The following is a 16,372-nucleotide window of genomic DNA, read 5'->3' as shown; positions in this document are numbered from 1 at the left end:
TGCTGTGCTGTATTAAGTACTGGAAATGATGGGTTACACAAGGTAAAACAGATTTATTTACTGCAGAAATTTTATAAGCCTTTAATTGGCCAAAAGCACATTGTGGATCTCCAAGAAGGGATATACTACGCAATTTATTTATCATGAACCTTTTTTTCTGACATCTAACCATTAATATCCATCTCCCAGAACAATTTTCTATGAATACTGGTTTGGAAGATCAGTCTAGACCAGGATTAGGGTTCCAGGTCATAGGCATGCCATGCATGCCTTAACAGTATCTGGTAACAAAAGAAGTATTCTTGGAAATGAGATTTTCTTGTAAACAATCTATAGCTTAAAACATTTCTTCTTCAATAATTTGACATGAATAAACTATTCATGAAGATAACAGTAACAATAATATTAATACTATTTTATGTTTATACTTTGTAAAACACAAATTATATATATTTATATATCATACATTAATATATTTCAATATATTATACATAAACTAGAAAGCCTACGAAAGTTTTATAAGAATCCAAAGAGCTATGAACAGTGATTAAATCTCTTGTCATCAAATAGCTCAACTCTTAATTCTAGCTTCAGTCATTTTCTGACTCCCATTAGATCAGAAAACAAACCAATTTTGGGGAAAAGCTCATTATAATATAAATGTTAAAATGACAACTCTAAGGCACTGTAGAATAAGTTAAAACTTCTTTTTGGAGTTCTGAGTTACTTCAAAAAGAAAGATACCAACTTTATAGTTTTAAAAGTGAAAAAGACTCTTTAAATACCAAAACTGATATACTTCTTAAACTTGAAAGACCAGGAACATAAATTTAGATAAACCAAGTTAATTTTATAAAGATTTACTTAAAAACTCAGTACATTCAAGACACTGCATAAAGTTTGGAGGTTACAAAGGTGAGCAAATTCCTGTCCTTCTAGGAGTTCCCTATTGAATGGCAGAAGCCAACGCACAACAGTAAAATGCACAGGTGCTTTGTCTGCATAGACAGACACATCTATGGCAGCACAGAGGGAGCAGCTCATTCAGTCTAGGGATGAAGACAGGGACCAAGAAGCATGAGTGAGCTCAGCAGAGTCTTGAAGGATGAGAATGCAAGGTGACAAGGAGGAGGGCAGAGTTAACCTGAGGCAGAGGCAACAGCAAGTAAAAAAACAGGAGAGGAGGCAATGAGGACAGGTAAAAATACATTCCAAACATATAGCTTTATATATTCTTTGAATTGTGAGATAATGTACAAATGAAATGGGTAGGGATGGAGGAAAGATGCCTGACAAGTAGTAATAGGCTCTTTTTTAGAAGTAGAAGGAATTATTCTAAATAGCATAAATCTACAAGTACTTTCTGTTATAGGAAACCTGGTCTATTTCTGCCCTTGAATTAATCCCTGTTCATTTTTTCCTCCCCTTGACTATCTGTGTGTGCAACCTTAGTGCTGTGTACATCTGTCCTACTTTGACCTGCCTCTTCTCTCCAATTATTAAAATGCTTTGTTTTTCAACAAGTAGGTCAAGTTCCACTTCTTCCAACATAGCCTTCCCAAAAGGATCACTACATTCCTCAGCTCCTTGGAAATCTTAACTTTCAGAGAGGTGGGGAGTGGGAGATTAGTTGTTAGTCCTTAGACACAAACACTTAAAAGGTTAAAAGGCTTGTTGAGGAAGAAAAGGAAATGTGGGGCTTGTGGCCAGTAGAAGACGGCAAACCCATTCCTAAGTATAAACACACACAGTTCAGGCTGTCTGTCACTTTGTCTGCCGGAATGGATTTTCTTCCCAGTGCTTTACCAAGAAATCCTTCTATAGGAAACCTAAAAGATGATTATCTAGCCTAGAGATTCTCAACTAGGGGTGATTCTGCCAAAGAAGGCACATCTGGCAATATCTGAAGACATTTTCGCTGTCAAAACTAAGGAAGGAGGTACTGCTGACGTCTAGTGAGCAGAGGCCAAGAATACTGCTAAACATCCTTAATGCACACATCTCCCCCATATAAAGAATTATCCAGCCCCAAATGTTAAAGTGCCAAGGTTGAGAAACCCTGAGCTAGCTACTGCACAAATTCTTGCAAAGACAAAAGTATTCTTTGAAGAAGCTTATTGTCCTATCAGGCATTTTTCATTGCCAGAAACCTGAAGGTAAAATGTTTCTCTTTTTTCTGTCCTTTAATCCTAATTCTGTTTTCTGATCACTTCTATTCTCCATAATTTATAAAAGATTATCAATAGTGGTTCTTATAATGTCAGATACATACATTTGTTCAGTACCCTAACACATACATATCTGGACTTGACTTGTTTTAAGATTGCTAAGTATACCATATTTGTTTATGTATCTCACTGTCACTTTCTCTTTATATTATTCTCCTCTTGATAGTTACGAAGATCATGATCCTTGCTGGGGAAGAAGAAAACAAAACTGGAGTAGAAAAATCGTATCTTTTGTCAGCTAATGATACCATTTTCTTTTTCTTTCTTTCTTTTTTTTTTTTTGAGATGGAGTTTCGCTCTTGCTGCCCAGGCTGGAGTGCAATGGTGAGATCTCGGCTCACTGCAACCTCCGCCTCCTGGGTTCAAGCGATTCTCTTGCCTCAGCCTCCCAAGTAGCTGGGATTACAGGCATGTGCCACCATGCCTGGCTAATTTTATATTTTTAGTAGAGACAGGGTTTCTCCATGTTAGTCAGGCTGGTCTCAAACTCCCGACCTCAGGTGATCCACCTGCCTTGGCCTCCCAAAGTGCTGGGATTACAGGCGTGTGCCACCGTGCCCAGCCTATGATACCATTTTCTAAAAGCAGCAGGTCTACCCATCTTTGCTGTTGTTCTTTTTCCCAAAATAGAATTTTAGAAGTCCTTTACTGATATTATGGATATATTTCTTGGGTCTTTGCTTATTTGAGGAGTAAACGGGTATTACACCTAAAGGCTGGTAACTTTGTATTGCTTTTTAATCATCAGCTCCTTCCTTCCTTTTTGTTGTTTTTTTAAAAAGTCTCAACCAATACAGATACACTAGTTTCCTAGGATGTTTTTCATCTCTCTCCTCCCAACTAGGGATTTATTCATAACTGTATAATTGAATTTAAAATGTTACAATCTTTTTACTCCTTTACACAAGGAGTAAAAAGTATATACCAGCCAGTGAGATATACTCATGGCCAATAAATGATATCTATTTATATATATATATATATATTTTCAACATCTGTTTTTAAACTGATCTTAAAATTCACTAAAAAGAAGCAAACTATAATGTATATCTGAGTACACCCGTTTTCTTTTCTCAAATCACTAGGCATGGTGCTAAATTCTTGCTATGAGATGCTTACAGTCTCCTGTATTTGGGAAGAGGGAAGGAGAGGATATGACCAATACGTGAACAGATGTGTATCAATCCAATGAGGTAAATATATTATGAGTAGCAGATTACAAACTGGGTGTATTCTGGATACTAGTCCTTTGCCAGTCATATGGGGTTGGAAACATCTTCTTTGAGTCTTTGTCTTGCCTTTTAACCTTGCTTATGGTGTCTTTTGTCTTCTAGGTTGTAAATTTTAATGTAAACATTTACTTTTTCCTTTATGTCATTTTAAAGAGGCTACAGAGATATTTTCATATTCACATTTAGGTCATTAAAACACTTAAGAGTTTATTTTTGTGTCTTGAATAAGATGAGGATCAAATTTAATTTTTTCCTCCTCATGAACAGCCAAATGTACCAGCATTTATGATGCATGCCATTCTTTCCCCATTGTCACCTCTGTCTCTTATTAAGTCTTTCAATATGTCTGGGTGTGTTTCTGGGCTTTCTATTATGTAGAGCTATTATGCAGAACCCTCTATTATGTAGAACTCTATTATGGTAGAACTATTTATCCTCATGCTAGTTCCACACTGTTTTAATTTTTTTTTTAGAGACAAGGTCTTGCTCCACCACTCAGGCTGGAGTGAGTAGCACAATCATAGCTCACTGCAGCCTTGAATTCTGGCTCAAACAATCCTCCCAACTTAGCCTCCTGAGTAGTTGGGACTACAGGTGCACATCATCACACCTGGCTTTTTGTTTTTTTGTTTTTGGTAGAGACAGAGTCTTGCTATGTTGCCCAGGCTAGTCTCAAACTCCTAACCTCAAGTAATCTTCCTGCCGAAGCCTCTCAAAATGAGGGGATTATAGAGGTAAGCCATCAGATCCGGCCTGTTTTAATTTTTAAAGCTTTGTTTTAAATCTTGATATCGGTAGAGCAAGTATAGCCTCATTTTATTCATACTTCAAGATTGTATTGATGCTTCTAAAACAAATTTAGCATCTATTTGTCAAATTCCATGTTGAGATTTTGTTGGAATTCCACTGAATTTACTGATTAAATTTGGAACAACTGTCATCTTTTTACAAGCAACAACCAATTAGAAGATATAATTTCTTTCATGAGTATTTTTTATTTGGATATTCTTTTTGCCTTTCAATTATGACTTCCAATCTTCTAAGTTTTGAACAGTGTGAATTTCTTTTTTCTTCTTTTTTTTTTTTTGAGATGGAGTTTCGCTCTTGTCACCAAGGCTGGAGTGCAACGGCACAATCTTGACTCACTGCAACCTCCACCTCCTGGGTTCAAGCGATTCTGTCTCAGCCTCCTGAGTAGCTGGGAACACGCCACCACACCCGGCTAATTTTTGTATTTTTAGTAGAGACGGGGCTTCACCATGTTGGCCAGGCTGGTCTCGAACTCTTGACCTCAGGTGATCCGCCCACCTCGGCCTCCCAAAGTGCTGGGGTTACAGGCGTGAGCCACCGTGCCTGGCCTGAATGTATTTTTAATTAATTTTCTAGCAAAAAGAATTGCCATTAATTTTCGTTTCTTGTTCTTTTATCTAAAATCCTTGCTGAACTACTCTATTTGTTCTAAGTTCCCTATAGATTCTTTTGGATTTTGTTTTTTTTTTTTTTTTTTTTTTTTTTGAGATGGGAGTCTTGCTCTGTCACCCAGGCTGGAGTGCAGTGGCACAATCTTGGCTCACGGCAACCTCCACCTCCCAGTTTCAAGCGATTCTCCTGCCTCAGCCTCCCCAGTAACTGGGATTATAGGCATGCACCACCATGCCCGGCTAACTTTTGTATTTTTAGTAGAGACGAGGTTTCACCATGTTGTGCAGGGTGATCTCGAACTCCTGAGCTCAGGCAACCCACCCGCCTTGGCCTCCCAAAGTGCTAGGATTACAGGCGTGAGCCACTGCGCTGGCCAGATTCTTTCGGATTTTCTATATAAATAGTTGTATTATTTGCATATAATTTTGTTTCTTTCTCATGTTTGCTTTATTTATATTTCAAAATAACTTAATTTTTAGTACGCTAATGGTATTTTTTTTTTTGTCTACACTGACATGAACTTAGTCACAGACACAAAAAATACAACCTCTCATTTAGCAGCATTTAAGGCAGGAGAAAGGGGAGATATATTAATACTACCTCAGTTCACTATTTTATCCCAACTGTGAATTTAACTATATAACTTTAAACAATACATTTAAACCGCAATTTCTTGATTTAATCAGGCACTGTTATTGCCAACCCACAGCCATTTACTCTCCCCTTCTTTCTTGAAGACAGAACAGATTTTGTTCAGCTGACCATCCCAAATCACACAACTCCAGGGGTAATCCAGGAGTACTCTCAGTCAGTCTTTGCGAACCATTGGTTAAGGGTGTACATGTGACTCAGTTCTGACTAGTCAGACATGTGAAGTATTTTTTCCTACTTTTTACTTTTGTTTTTGGTTCCTTTTTTTCTTTTTTTGGTGGGGGATAGGGTGGGAAGACCTTCTGGAAAAAGTTTCCTGGCTTTTGGAAAGAGGTACATAGGAAACAAACAGTCCCTTTTCTTCTGCTAGTTATAGTTTTGTTTGCCTATGATATTTGTAATCATGGCATGCCAAGGATTGCAGAGCAAAAAGAGAAAGAACTTGGGTCCTTGATAACATCCCTGAATCTCTGAAGTAACCACACCTTGGTCTGCTTTCATTTTGGATTGCCAATTGGGTCAAAATATTTTCTTTATTGTTTTACTATGCTGAGTTGATCTTTTTTTCTTTCCTTGTGGCTGAAAGCATCTTAACTAAGACACTGACTGAGAACCTTGGCCAGACCTGCTCACAGAAAGCCCTTAAGTGGACACATGTAAAACTCCTAGTACTTGCAGTGCAAGTGAAGCTGAGTGAACTACTGCTGAAACAGTAAGAACTTATGGCTTAAAACAGAAAGAACAGGCCCAGATATGTGGCTCGTTAGGTAGCAGAGTTACTGTCTTTAGTTTGCAGTAGAAGTTGTTTTTGCGTATAGACATGTGGAGCTTATAACATAGTGAGCTCCAAATTCTGTGTTTCTTCAACTTGGTGGATACTTTACTCTGTTAGGCTACCATGCCATCTCTGGATAGGCATCCATGAGATTTAAGGGAAGCAAAGAGCAGCAACTTTCACCTATTTGCATCTTATTCTCATACCTTTGCAGGGCTTCTCTGCTTATCAGCTGTTTTAGGAGCAAATGGAAGCCAAAACAACTTTTTTTTCTGAACCAAGCATGAATCATCATTCCATTCATTCATGAACCTGACCTAGACCATTGGTCTGGCCTTACTCATTGACCCTTTAATATTAGGCAGTAATTACAGAACTTTACATTGTAAAATGAGAAACTAGCACACCTACACTTTCCTTTACTTTTTTGGTTTAGCCCTTAATCACATACTGCTTGCAGCGTCACTTAACTTTTCAGGTATGTAGTCAAAATGGTTTTCAGGCCTTGTAGTCAAAAAGCCAAGCAGTTGCTTGTTTCTTTTATTCCTTGTATTCCTTATAGTACCTAGTATAGTCCCCTTAAATATGTTCTGTGAAAAATTAAACACGGAGAAACTATTAAGCATTTCTTATTCTGGTGCCCTCTATCTAAAGATGAATGCAAAGCTGCAAGAAGTAGTTTATTTTCAATTAGTATCTCAGAACATTTATGATTCCTTCTCTTTCTCTTTTCCTCTCTCTTCTTTTAATTCTTCTTTGAATCCTTTATTCCACCCTAGCATTTAAAAAATTATTCCTTTTATTGTTATTCTATCTTTTAAAAAATTTCCCTTTCTTAGTTCTCTTTTTCTCCTCTTTCATCTTGCTTTTTTTAAACAGAATGGAAGCACATTTTATATTACATATTATGTTTATTGAATGCAACTTTATAGTAATAGCTAGTATTTATCAACTGCTACAATATGCCAGGCATTATGCTACAAGCTTTACATATTTTGTCTCATTTATTCCATACAACCACCAGTGAGGGAAAGGAATTCTTTATTAGATTCTTTTTATAGATGAGGAATTAGAGGCTTTAAAAGGTAAATCATTTGATTAAGGCAACCCACTTAAGTTTGGAACTGGGACTTGAAACTAGAACTCTTAAAACCATTACATCATACTGCCTTTCCAGTATAATTTATCTCCTCCTTTCTCTTCCTTCCTGAATTAGTAAGTCTCCAGGGAACCTCTTTAAATACTTTTATAAAAATTCAAAGCAATATACAAATATGGTTTTAGAAACTACAAGATTCATAACAAGCAGCAACAATCTACAGCTCAGGTCCCCCTTCCCACAGCAGACTTTTTTTTTTTTTTGAGACAGAGTCTTGCTCTGTCGCCCAGGCTGGAGTGTAATGGCATGATCTCGGCTTGCTGCAACCTCCACCTACCGGGTTCAAGCAATTCTCCTGCCTCAACCTCCAGAGTAGCTGGGATTATAGGCACGTGCCACCATGCCCAGTTATTATTATTTCTTTTTTGTACTTTTAGTAGAAATGGGGTTTCATCATTTGGCCAGGCTGGTCTCGAACTCCTAACCTCAAGTGATCCACCTGCCTTGGTCTCCCAAAGTGCTGGGATTAGAGGCGTGAGCCACCGTGCCCGGCCCACAGCAGACATTTTTAACCGTTTGCTCTTGTGGTCCTTAATGATTATCTCTGTATCTGTTGCTTATACAATTTTAAATATTTATACCACTACGCCTACTCATTTCTTGTCACAAGAGAGAAGATTTAACTCACTCACAACTCCCAGGCCCCCATTCTCCTTCATTCTCCTAATATAATAACATCACTAGGCATGAATCTCTCCAACCTCAAACAATATAAATAAACTTTATTTTCTATTCCAATAATCATAAACAGTATCTCTTGATGCTTTACTTTGTAAATTAAGCTGTTCCTCTTAATTTAATAATTGTATGATGTTCCCCTTAAATAGTTTGTATCTCAAAAAATAAAAATTAAATTGTCCTTTAAGTTGTAGGTCTCAAAGTGCTTTATTAGGAGCCTATTGTCTTTAATTGAATGAAACGTCCCTTATCCCTTTCCTAGGAGATGAAGGATGGCTCTTCAAGTCTTTCAAGAAGGTTCTGGGAGTGGACTTGACACTTTTATTGTAGTAACAGGGCTGCCTTGCAGAGAGATTTGGTATATACCTTTAAAAAGTATCAACTGCTGGCAGGGTGCGGTGGCTCATGCCTGTAATCCCAGCACTTTGGGAGGCCAAAGCGGGCAAATCACAAGGTCAAGAGATCGAGACCATCCTGGCCAACATGGTGAAACCCTGTCTCTACTAAAAATATAAAAATTACCTGGGAGTAGTGGCACGCACCTGTAATCCCAGCTACTCAGGAGTCTGAGGCAGGAGAACTGCTTGAACCTGGGAGGCGGAGGTTGCAGTGGGCTGAGATCGCACTACTGCACACTAGCCTGGCGACAGAGCAAGACTTCGTCTCAAAAAAAAAAAAAAAAAAAGTATCAACTGCTAAACAAGAGCACTTACCTGCTGTTGTCCCTGTAATCGCTGTTGTAGTTGAAGTCGAAGCTGGTTAGGTGCAGCCGGAGGTCTGTTTAGAGTTTGCCTGGGCTGCATGCCCATGCCAGGTGAAAAAGCACCTCGAGGAGGTGTTACTTGAACAGGCATCGTCCCCAGTGAAGGTTTTTGCCTGACCATGCCTTGGAAAGGGCTAGGGAGATTGGCAGTAGGAGAAGGAGAAGAGTAAGGCTGAGAATAAAGGTTGGGTCTTTCTTCCATCATCAAAGGTGGCGTTGCTTGTTGTGGTGGAAATCTCTCTGATAATACATCTAATCCACCCCCCTGTTAGAAAAGAAGCCAGAATATTTTACAAATAAATTTCTGCCAATAAGTGACATGCTTCTGTATTTCTAGAAAGCATCATCATATATACATTCTAAATTCATGCTCTCCAGAAGTTTACTACCAAAAGAAAACATTTATAAAAGCTGCTTTTGAAATGGAGTAACAGATTAGCTGAGATATTTAAAATGTCAGTAAAGAGATGGCAATATAGTTAAAATAAAGGCTCCAAATCAATGAAATAAAACTAAAAGATTTGGAAAAAAACTTCATTGCAAAGCCTAAGAATCAATAAACTTTACATTTAATAGCTTACTATAGGAAGTAGATTCTTAAAGGAGGGATCAAGCAGGCATTTTTCTATCTCAGATATAAAATTCATGCTTTTATTTGAAAAAAAAAATCCACAGTTCATGTAACAGAAAGCTGTAGCATTATGGTTTCCAAATGTTTTCACTATTACCCACTGTAAGAAATATAAATTGTGACCTAATTGTGCACGTGCGCATGTGTGCGTGTGTGTGTGTGTATATGCAGCTGAAAGGAGTTTCATAAAACATGACTTCTTTTTATGGGCTATGCATTCTCATACTTTGTATTCTACACTATTTTACTCCATTTAAAAATGCTGGTCAAGATGCACTAAAGTGATTTTATCACCCTATCGTGTAAAAAAGGCTAACCTGGAAGTTGCAATACCATGGAATATACTGGCAGAAGACAAGCGTGAATGAAGGATAAATTAAACTCTAAAATGAGAAGTGATGCTATAAATCTGGATTCTATTCTGGCTGGAGCTTGTAAGTTTCTGTTCCATAGTGAAAAGCTAAGACTTATTTCTAATTCTAATTACTGTAATACTTTTTCTTTAAAAAAAAACTGTATTATATATTTTGATAAGTTTCACAAGGGGTAAATTATAAAACAGCTAAAGCATAGTGGGTACAATACTTTAAAATCTTGCTTAAAATAATTTTCAAGCTTCTTAGGGCTCCATCAGTTAAATAATGTTGACTTTAATAAATACCTGAACAAGTTTGTCAATTCCCAGAGCTCTGTCTAGTTCAGCTAGCTCAGTTTCATCTTTGCCACTAAGGAAGGATACCAGCTGTTCAAGAAGAGCCTTCTCATCATTTCTCCCTTCTACTGTTGTGGGTGGACAGAGAAGCTCATCTAATTGTGAGCTAATACACTGGCTGCAGGATTAAAAAACAAGAAAGTTTCAGACTGACATAGCAAATAATTTATTCAATCTTTATATACATATATAGGTGCAAATTTGGTCTTAGAAAATTCACTGTTGAGATGTTTGGCAATTCTAATGCCATGCAATGTTCTACGTTTAATGTGCAGAAATTAAATGAGTATTTGGTATGTAGCTTGAATATATTTTTCATTCTTTTGTCAGTCATTGAACTTTGTTCCCATATTTTTTATGTTCCAGAAACAGCCTGGAAAATTAACAAAACAGTTAAGAAAGGGGAAATAACTTTTAATAAAAGTAAAAACAAAATCAGCCAAAAACTGAGAAAAAATCATTTAGCCTATATTCAGATTTATTCTACTTATTCTATTTACCTTTTATGAATGCCATTGTTAATAACTGAACCACAATCAAAACAGTACATATAATATTAACTTTTAAAGATGATCAAATCATCTTGATTGTTAACATGTCATGATTACCATTTACAAAAGAAACCAAACTGGAAAAATGAAATATGCTAGGTGTTAAGCAACAAATTATTCACTGATTACAGGCAGGAAATATATAGTCTGATCCAAATAGATACCAACTGATACATAAAACAGAAATATATACAAAATAATACTAATCCTAATAACACTAATAATACAATTATAAGCACTCTCCCTTTGGGAAGGTAAATGGGAATACAGTTCATAGTTAAGGTGCTAAACCACAATCAACACTATCTAGTCTTCCTGTGGTTGGCAGGTATGAGACGCAGTCTGTGTTATGGAATATGGCTGCCTGTGGGGAGTAAGAAATTCAATTCTAATCAAGATGTGACACTGAGTAGAGGTAAAAAGTACTTTCGTTTCTTATAACTTCTTGCACCAAACGAAGAGAAATGCTGGACAAAATAATAATATAACTAAAAGTTCAAGAGCAATATAATTATTGTACTAGGCCAACTCATCCATAGGTCCCAGATACATTATGGTAATCAATTAAAGTAATACATGAAATATAAAACAATAGCTACATGTTATATCAATCTCTTGGTGATTACAACATATACTAGCCTTGTGGTCATGCAGTCAATAAATCTGTTTAATTCAGTGTCTTTCCTTTGCCCCCCCCGACCCTTTTTTTTTTTTTGAAACGGAGTTTCACTCTTGTTGCCTAGGCTGGAGTGCAATGGCACAATATTGGCTCACTGCAACCTCCACCTCCCGGGTTCAAGCAAATCTCCTGCCTCAGCCTCCTGAGTAGCTGGGATTACAGCTGTGCACCACCACGCCTGGCAAATGTTTTGTATTTTTAGTAGAGACGGGGTTTCACCATGTTGGCCAGGCTGATGTCAAACTCCTGACCTCAGGTGATCCACCTGCCTCCGCCTCCCAAAGTGTTGGGATTACAGGCCAGAGCCACTGCACCCGGCCCACTTTTTTTTTTTTTTAGTAAGTATTTACATCTATTAATATCTCACAAAATACCATTGTAGACTGAAATCTAGTTTGGAAAAAATAGTTCTCTGTTTAGAAGTTGGTATCTATACCTTATAAAATACAAAATGTATTACTTACTCTTCTGATTTACTCTGATTTATAGCTGTCACTGTATTATTTGTCCATGGAATCTGATCGCCTGTTCCTGGTTGTCCAAACTGGTTATCAATTGCTTCCAATTCCAGCTCAGGCAATCCTGATTGAAGAAGAAAAGGTAAGAAGTCATTATCTCAGTGGAAGATAAAATGATAGTATTTTCCAAAATAATATATTGGAGAGTGAGATTTCTCCTTTAAAATATTACTTCAATGATACAAAGGTCACTTATTCAGCAATTTAAACTATCTAGTGTGACCACATAATAAAAAAGTAAATGAGAAAGTGAAAAAAGATTTCTGAATCAAGGAAAATCTGATATTAAAGTTTGTACGTAGGTTAATGTTGTCCAGAATCACTCAGGACTTTGTCAGAAATTATTTATTTTAAAGATAAATTTAACAATTTTGGTTATCTGCTTTTCAGTCACATATTAGAATATGCTGTAAGTAACACAGTGTCATCACCACGAAATAAGAGTGGTGAGCAAAAGATAAAATACATTCTATCAGGGGCAGGAACAGAAACTAGAATCTGAGGCCATGTAGCAAATGAACACAGCTCTACAGTTGCTAATCTTAGAATATAGCTGTACAATAACAGTATAAGAACTAAGACTTATAATGATGGCCAAAATGAAAAAAGAAGTTGAATTATGTTTTGTAATTGAAGAAAATAGTATATGCATTTTAGAAAGTTTTTCTGTAATGCTTTTTTGGAAAGCTTTTTGATCATCTCTGTACTATTTATACTAGAAAAAAATTTATAAATAACCTAAATTCCAGAAACTTAGGGACTGATTAATGAATTATGGCATAGATATTAACAATGTGCTGTTAAATGAAAAAAGAAAACATATTCCAAAACATTATTTTCAGGATGACTCTGTTTTTATAAACTATTTCATATATATTAATATAAAAAAATTCTGGGGTGACACACACACACTTTAGGTCCACCTTAGATAGTGAGATTAAAGGCTACTTTTCTTTCTATGATGGTTATTTGTAATTTCTAAAATGAATATATATTAATTTATATATTAATTAATCATTGTTATGGGCTGAATTGTACCCCCCTCCAAATTAATATGCTGAAGTCCTAACCCCTGGTATCTCAGAATGTGACTACATTTGGAGACAGGGCCTTTAAAAAGGTAACTAAGACAAAATGGGTCTTTACAGTGGGCCCTAATCCAATATGACTAGCGTCTTTCCAAGAAGGAGTTTAGGAGAAAAATAATACAGAGGGATAACCTGACCCAGAGAGAAGAGGGCCATCTCCAAGCCAAGGAAAGAAGCCTCAGAAGAAACGAAAACTACTTTAGGCTTCCAGAATTGTGAGAAAATAAATTTCTGTTGTTTAAGCCACCTAGTCAGTGGTATTTTGTTATAGTAGCCCAAATAGAATCTTTTTTTAAAAACTAAAACAGCCTTGGAGTTTTAAGGGAAAGCTTAGTGAGGTAGAATTTCTCATTTGCATGAATGAAGAATAAGTAGATTTAAGGATGCCTCCCAAAATGTACTTAATGCTAGTTACTGAACATTATTAACTACATAGTATATGCAAGGCTCACTTTAAAGTGAAATATATTCAATATTTAGTGTAAGTGAGAAATAAAAGTTATATAAACACATTTACTTTTAAATGTATATAATTACAGCTTTTGATTAACCTCATCTCTATCATGACAAATGATAGAGAAATCAAATTCTGTAGGATTCTGAAAAACACAACAAACTAAAACAAAAAAAAATGGGAAATAATCACTTACTTTCTGTCATTATTTAAATCAGCAAGTTGGTCAAAGATTATCTAAAACTGTCCCATTGGCTCTGCCTACATGTTAATTCCTCAATCTTATTTCAAGAAATCTAATCTTTATTATTATAACCAAAATTAATTAACTTAAAAGTCTAAGAAAATTTACATGGCTGTCCACTGTCTACTAGCAATACTAAGTTTTACAAGATAGTTTATTTGACTCAATAATAGGACACAGTATCTAATTTTACTAGTCTTGAAAAAAATGTTAAGAAAATAAGTTGGATAAAATATTTTCAAAATAAGATTCATATGCTGAGTTTGGTGACTAAGCAAACAAAAATAAACAAAAAAATCCCCATACTAATAAAATTTTAAGTAAAAAAAAAGTTTTGTTTGGATAGACCGTATGCTTAAAAGAAGTTGGTTTTTATTCTGAAAGTCATTTCAACCTTTTGCGACTTCCGTTAGAAACTGCCTTCTGTAAAAAATGTGAAGGTTTGCTTCACGCATTTCTTCTAGGAAATACACAGGCTCTCTCTCTTTGTCCAGAGAATAAATGAAGTATTTTTGGTCATTTCTGTGACACAAACATGAGTAAGTATACATGTAATACAAGACAATACAGTCATTTCTGCTGGAAACAGGCAGCTGAAGTAGGGGCAGAAAACAAGCCCTAGGGATCCCCTGATCAAGCTATTAACATTCGTTATCATCTTTGCAAAGGGCTCAACATCATACTTCCTCCATTTAAAATATAGCTAAAAGGGACACTGAACCCAGCAAACAAAACAAAACAAAAAACAAACCAAAAAAACCCCCTTATATTAAGAAATAATTAAAAAATTTCTGTCACTTCCAAGATTAGGCTATAGAAAAAAAATTTCTGTACACCAAGTAGAAAGCATTTTCTTAACCATGAGGGTGGCTTTTGCACATTCTATTCTTCTAACAGTTGATTTAGTATCTACTGATTCTGATATTCACAGTTAATTTTCTTCAGCTGTTGTTAAGGAAGTTTCTGGTTTAGTTTTGTGTTACATTTGGCAGTAACTGCACAGCAGTTACAGTGTTTTTTTTCAAAACATGACGTAGACAAAGAACTCATTTTTCTAACATATAAAAAATTCTATAAATCAATAGGATAAAAACCCAATGAAACAATAGGTAAATAGAGAATATGAACATAAATGAGTATTATAAAATCATTAAAATATGATCTAATTCACAATAAAAGAAATATAGATTAAAATGACATTGAGATACCTAAAAAAATAAAACCATCAGATGGGCAAAAATGAGAGAGTACATAATTCAATGTATTGGCAAGGATATGCAGAAATGGAAACATTATCAGTTAGGGTGCAAGCTGAAACAATTGCTGGAAAGGACTATTTGGCAATATCTATCTTTTGACCCAGCAATTCTATTCAGAACTTGTATCTCAGATATATTGTCACATGTGGTAAATTATCTCTACATAAGATTATTCATTACAGCTTTGTAATAGCAAAAGATGCCTATCAGGCTACTGGTTAAGTAAATTCTGGTACAACTGTAAGAAGTTGTACAGCTATAAAAAAAGAATAAAGATGCTCTTTATGCACTGACACAGAATGACATCCATAGAACATTAAGTGAAAAAGTGGCTAAGATACGGAACAGCTAATGTGTATAGTATGACACTATTTGTATTTTAAAAAGGGAAGTCTATGTACGTAATTTTTGAAGGTACAGAAAAAACAATACTGCTAGGAAAGAGATTTTTTGCTATATATTTTAAAAACTTTTTTGAATGTTGAGCTGTGAATATCTTAATCACTAAAAATAAATAAAGAAACAAAAACCATGAAATGTAACCTCAAAGGACTTTTTTTTTTTTTTTTTTTTTTGGAGACAGGGTCTCACTGTCACCCAGGCTGGAGTGTAGTGGCATGATCTCGGCTCACTGCAACCTCCACCTCCTTGGGTTCAAGTGATCCTCCTGTCTCAGCTCCCCAAGTAGCTGGGACCACAGGCGCATACCACCATGCCTGGCTGATTTTTGTATTTTTTGCAGAGAAGGGGTTTCACCATGTTGCCCAGGCTGAAAAATGGATCTTTTTAAGTACTGAAAATGTTGCATATGAAAATAATGATTTTTATAGTTATACAATATTTTGATGTACTGTGAATTAATAAGATTAAAAAAAATTATCCCAGAATGTATATGTTCACAGAACACAAAAACAACTGCCTCACACGGTCATTCACTTATTCTAGTGATGTCAATGCTTAAATATTTTTGGAATTCTTCAGGAACTATCTCAGCCAGTCCACATGTCCTTCAAGAAAATAAGTTTCCTCATAGGTACACTTATTTTTAGTTTTTGATTTAAAAAAAAACAGCATTATTCTTTTTAGATCAACGTATTTGGTTCCACATGACTGGAAATTTTCAAAAGTGAAATCTACCCTCAAAGAATAGGGATTTGAAGATAGTCAAAAGGACACAGCAAAGGTTTTGAAGGTACTGACAAAGAGGCATGCTGTACACATTCTGATCAACAATACCCTCATAAAAGCTATCTCCATTGAAAAAGCAGTATTTACCTGGATGTGCTCTGGTAGAACATTTCTAACAAAATTATTTAAATCACTTGGCC

The 16,372-nt window shown here is 35.7% G+C and overlaps 1 protein-coding gene across 7 annotated transcripts in view; it reads right to left on the bottom strand.

The window, feature by feature from the left end:
* NCOA1 (nuclear receptor coactivator 1) overlaps positions 1-16,372 on the bottom strand; it is a 277,704-nt gene that overhangs the window by 31,514 nt on the left and 229,818 nt on the right. For all 7 annotated transcript variants that reach the window (XM_030800369.1, XM_030800366.1, XM_030800370.1 and 4 more), the window contains 3 exons: positions 11,946-12,063; positions 10,201-10,369; positions 8,859-9,173 (listed from right to left, as the gene is read on the bottom strand). In XM_030800369.1, coding sequence (XP_030656229.1) covers positions 8,859-9,173; positions 10,201-10,369; positions 11,946-12,063 — 602 coding nt within the window. The remainder of the gene's footprint in view (positions 1-8,858; positions 9,174-10,200; positions 10,370-11,945; positions 12,064-16,372) is intronic.

This window comes from Nomascus leucogenys, chromosome 19 (assembly GCF_006542625.1).
Source record: "Nomascus leucogenys isolate Asia chromosome 19, Asia_NLE_v1, whole genome shotgun sequence".
Classification (NCBI taxonomy): Eukaryota; Metazoa; Chordata; class Mammalia; order Primates; family Hylobatidae; genus Nomascus; species Nomascus leucogenys.
This window is presented reverse-complemented; position numbering and strand designations above follow the sequence as displayed.